The sequence below is a fragment of the Athalia rosae genome, chromosome 1 (assembly GCF_917208135.1).
Source record: "Athalia rosae chromosome 1, iyAthRosa1.1, whole genome shotgun sequence".
In the NCBI taxonomy this organism is placed as follows: domain Eukaryota; kingdom Metazoa; phylum Arthropoda; class Insecta; order Hymenoptera; family Athaliidae; genus Athalia; species Athalia rosae.
Genome location: NC_064026.1, coordinates 8,502,621 through 8,507,471, shown reverse-complemented (window position 1 = coordinate 8,507,471; position 4,851 = coordinate 8,502,621). Strand labels below are relative to the sequence as shown.

General features: G+C 42.1%; 1 protein-coding gene across 1 annotated transcript; it reads left to right on the top strand.

The window, feature by feature from the left end:
- Positions 1-256: 256 nt before the first annotated feature.
- LOC105686121 (esterase E4) lies at positions 257-3,911 on the top strand. The gene is made up of 10 exons (XM_012400743.2): positions 257-828; positions 945-1,088; positions 1,197-1,356; positions 1,622-1,807; positions 1,893-2,089; positions 2,188-2,353; positions 2,744-2,928; positions 3,029-3,123; positions 3,237-3,422; positions 3,528-3,911. The coding sequence occupies exons 1-10, from the start codon at positions 610-612 to the stop codon at positions 3,820-3,822; spliced, it is 1,833 nt and encodes a 610-aa protein (XP_012256166.2). The 5' UTR covers positions 257-609; the 3' UTR covers positions 3,823-3,911.
- Positions 3,912-4,851: the final 940 nt, after the last annotated feature.

Here is a 4,851-nt window from a genome sequence, read left to right as displayed (position 1 = left end):
TACTCAGTTTTCTTCAGTTCGTTCGATATACATATGTATGCGCGTACTTTGTGTGTATCAATCTACTATTTACTTGACCCGCCATTAGCGAATTATGTGTAGTTACTATAAATAGATCATACATACGGTACGTATACGCGCGGGTTACATTAACCGTTATTTTTCAGTTAAAATTTGCCCGCACTATACATATATTTGTAGGTATGTACAGAAATCCGACCTATTATGTCCGCGGAGTGCAGCGAAGAGCGATGCATAATTATTCTGCAGTAGAAACTTCGTGAGCCGACGAGACGGTGGCGGTTGATATTTAAAACGCGTTCGAAAATAAAGTACGTATGCATATCGGCGATATTACGTACATAGTCATATCATTTCAAATAAACCGCCAATAATTTAATTCATCCGCCAAGGCTGACCACCGCGTAAAGTTATTGAATGTTTCTGCAGCGCAACTAAAAACATTAACGTCGTATACTCGTTCCAAGACGGAGGCAACAGGCGCTTCGGTGATGCAATAATATTATTCGAAGTGTGACGTGTGTAGTTATGGAAATTGTTCTCTGAATTTTCCCGAAAAATAATCTATAAAATCTACAACGCCGAGACATGGAGAGAAAAAGCGTTATCAGTGAGGTGTGGGGATTCACCTTCGTCCTCGTCGCTTTCGCGTTATTAAAAATTTCCTCGGCTGATCCGCCGCCAGTTTTATCCACACCGCGAGGGCAACTTCAAGGTGTTGTTTCCCAGGCGGAAAATGGAAGATCTTTCTACTCATTCCTTGGAATTTCTTACGCCAGACCGCCGATTGGACAGCTCAGATTTGCAGTGAGTGCGAATTTTCTCGGTTCAGCCGATCACCTCGTTTTTTCTTAGCGCGATCTTTTTTTTCTTTCGGGTTCCTTTTTGCTCTCCGATTTTCATTCGTTTTTCCTTCGTCACAGCCTCCGGTGGAAACGCCCAAGTGGAGGGGAATCTACGACGCTACTCGGGATGGTTCTCCCTGTTCGCAAAGAGACGTCCTTGGGGAACCGATGCTCCTCCTTGGATCGGAAGACTGTCTCTACCTCAATGTTTACACTCCGACGGTCCTTTCTCTTTTTTTAATTTTCAAATTTAAACGCTCTTTTTCCGCCTACCGTTTTTCCGCTGTAACAATATACGAGTTATGAATGATGATGTTTCACTTTCTGCAGCTGCCTTCCCACCCTGATCACTATTCACTTCCGGTTATGATTTGGATACACGGAGGATCGTGGCTATGGTGGAGCGGGACCAGGCAGCATTTCAATCCAAATCGTCTCATGAACAAGGATCTAATTTTGGTCACGATAAATTATCGACTGGGTTGGCTCGGTACTTAATTCACTTTCAATAATAACCAGTTTCGATGGATAAAAATTTTTGGGCGATATTCACGTACCGATTCGCATTGTTTGAGAAAAAAAAAAAGGACCAACGTCATCGAAATTTAGCAGGGATTTAGATTTCGACGCGATTATCAAGCTACCGATTTTACCGCCAATTTTCGCTTTACGTACTCCTATAAACTATACCTATATCCAGTTTACGTAATAACGAACACCGTGTACAAACATCACATAATTAATTCCCGTTCAAGGATTCCTGAGCACCGAGGACACCGTTGTCCCGGGCAACAACGGGCTGAAGGATCAAGCGATGGCTATTAAATGGGTCAGCGAAAATATCGCGTCCTTCGGCGGTGATCCTCGAAGGATTACGTTGGCTGGTCAAGACGCCGGAGCGGCGAGCGCCCATCTTCACATGGTTTCACCCTTGACGAAGGGTGAACTATTTTTTCCCCTTTTTTTTTTTTTTTTTTGCCATCCGAAAATGTCGCCAACCCCTGCAGTAATCGATGTAATTTTCAGACTTGATATCTGGCGTGATCGCCCAGAGCGGTAGCGCATTTTCACCTTCCACGATCTCCTATAAAGGCGAGGCCTTGAACAAGGCAAAACTTTTGGCCGAAGTTAACGCCTGTCCGATATCTTCGAATCCCGAAATGATCGAATGTCTGCGAAAACTGGACGTCGAACAAATCACGACTTCCGATGCCATTTTGAACGTAAGTGACTGAAACTGAATACGCGGAGTCCCTGATTATCCCTCGTTTCTCGAGGTCATCATTGTGTACATATAATTCGAATTGTTTTCTCCCCCAAGGTTTGGAACGGACAACCAGCTACGCCGTTGAGGGCTGTAGTCGAGGGAACCGTCGAGGGCGCTTTTCTCGTCGATCATCCGGAAAATATAGTCGAAAATGGGAACCAGGCGAACGTTTCGATGATGATCGGAACCACGCGTGACGATGGCGCAGCGATTACCTCGCGTAAATATGTTTTTTAATGATAATTTTTTGTTTACTTATTGTCGATTTCAGTAGAAATGTTCGTACGTCTGACGTGTCGGCCTTGAGGAAGTTATAGCAGAGGTGATAAACGCTGTGCTGTAAACGTTACGACGGGAATTATCGCAATCTTATAGATAGCGGGCGCTCGTAACGTGGTCCATATCGAATGACACGCTGCCCCCGATGTTTATGTTCTTGATTATTATTTTCTTTCCTCATTTTTTTTTTTTTCATCTTTTCTTCGTTCGCGATAAACGCGTTGATTTCATTCCCGTTGAGGGACGGGAGGTTGAAGATATTATTCATCGGACGACCGGAGCGATATTCCGGGGAATAATCCGCATGATGTGTTTTCAATTTTTAACACAGCAATGATGTTCGGCCCTCTGACACTTTCGCAAATTGACGAAGATTACCGGACAGCTTTTCCGGCTATTTTTGTCTACGAACAATACTTCTCCGACCAAGTGAAAAACGAAACTTCCGATGCCATCAAAAATCGGTACTTCGGGAACCGTCCCATAAACGTCTACTCCGTTTCGGAGTTGCAAAGGGTATTTTATTTCGCAGATTTTCTTATCCATCCGTTAATAACTTTTTCGCGAATTTTTAAATACTTGAAATATTTTTCGATTCTTTTTTCTTCCAAATCAGGCAGCTACCACCAGACTGTTCAAAAGACCGGTAAATTGGATTGCGGAAAAACAACGCATCAACAACACGATGTACCTTTATCAGTTGAATTACAGGTGACAGAATTGAATACGACAAATTTTTTACGATAAATTGAATGGAATACAAAAATCAAGAAAAGAATTGCGGACTCGTCGCGTTTTGTTCTGATTAAATTTTCAAATTACAGAGGAAGCTTGTCGTTCTCCCAGATATTAGGGGCCGGGGTTCTGGACATGGGTGTTTGTCACAACGACGATCTTCTCTATCTTTTCGATTTCAAAACTCTGTTCAGAAGATCGATCGGTATGACGGAAGAGGAGAGAATAATGAAGGAGTCAATTACCGAACTTTGGTACAACTTTGTGGCTACCGGGTGAGTCGAGGAAATTGTCGATACGTGAATATAACGGTGATATAAGCTCGATCGTACCGTTAAACCAACGGAACAAATTAATCCCATGGATATTTTCAACCGCAGAAATCCAACTCCGATAACCAGCGAACTATTGCCGAACACTTGGTACCCCATCGAAAAGACCGGTCACCATTTCAACACGTACCACATAAACGGGCCACAAAATTTCATGGTTTTGCAACGAAACAGGGAAGCAGCCAGCGATCCTGATGACGTATTTTGGGAAAGTCTTCCCATTGCTCATAATCCGAGTAAAGATTTATTCCCCAAGGTTACGAAATCCTCCTGGAAAACTTACATAAAAAATGCATTCGCCAAAATCAAGAGCGGAATAAAAAAACTTTTCGGTCGATCGTAGATAATAAGTATAGTAATTAGCTATTTCCAGATCCCTTCTGTAAAAAAAAAAACAACTTTAAAAATAAATGTATGTACATGAAAAGAAAATTCACCGTCACTATGTATCCTGTATACAATACCCATGCACTGCATTGAATATATATGGCATTTGATTTTTTCGATTTTGGAAATTTCTTCGCTTTTCGGTGCAGAAAATTTTTTTTTCTGCATTCTGAACCCAGAAATCCGACTCTGCTACTTGAATCTATCCACGCAAATACGAGTTTACAATTACGCTACTTCGAGATCGCCATAATCTTTCATTTCGCTAATTAGATTCACTCAGTATACGAGAGAACGTCTGACATTGAATCAGGTCAATCGATACGTGCCTGATTAAAAAAAAAAAAAAAAAAAAAACAAGTTACCCCGATGGCAAATATTTACTTAATTCAGAGTCTAAAAATAAGTTAAGTTCCGTCATTTCAAACTCATATTACCGCAGCAGCTGACTATGTGGATAAAATTTATACTTCCCGAAGGTGGTTATGGGGTGTCGTTCAGAATCTGATAATCTTCCGAGTCCCGGTATCCCTTGTATCGTAGGGATCGGATGCTGCTGTAGCGCACGTTGTACACTATAGGTAGGGTTCTGCGGTGAATATCCGGAACCTGATGCACGCGATATGGAAAGCGCAGGGTGGATATACAACCTCTCACAATGGACCTTCGGATCTATAGGGGGAGGGACGAACAGGTAGGCACAAATTACATAACCCATACATAGACGTACGCCGTATACGTATCTCACATATTGAAGTCCATACCCACAAGAAGGCCAGATGCGAGATCCGCGGGACCGGAAGAAAACATTTTTTTTTCCTTTTCGCCTTTTCTCTCTTTCTCGTTTTATTTTATTTTATTTCATTTTTCGCGTACGAAATTCTGTGTCCTCTACGCACATACGTATACGTCTGTACACACGATATGCGTAACGTGTATAGGTATGTATTTACGTAGTACGCATTTCCTGTCCCGGATTCGAATT

Excerpts from the sequence above, each read along its gene's own strand:
- LOC105686121 (XM_012400743.2), top strand. The coding sequence starts at position 610 with ATGGAGAGAAAAAGCGTTATCAGTGAGGTGTGGGGATTCACCTTCGTC. Across the intron at positions 1,357-1,621 it reads TTATCGACTGGGTTGGCTCG|GATTCCTGAGCACCGAGGAC; the intron begins GTACTTAATTCA and ends TTCCCGTTCAAG. Across the intron at positions 3,423-3,527 it reads TACAACTTTGTGGCTACCGG|AAATCCAACTCCGATAACCA; the intron begins GTGAGTCGAGGA and ends TTTCAACCGCAG.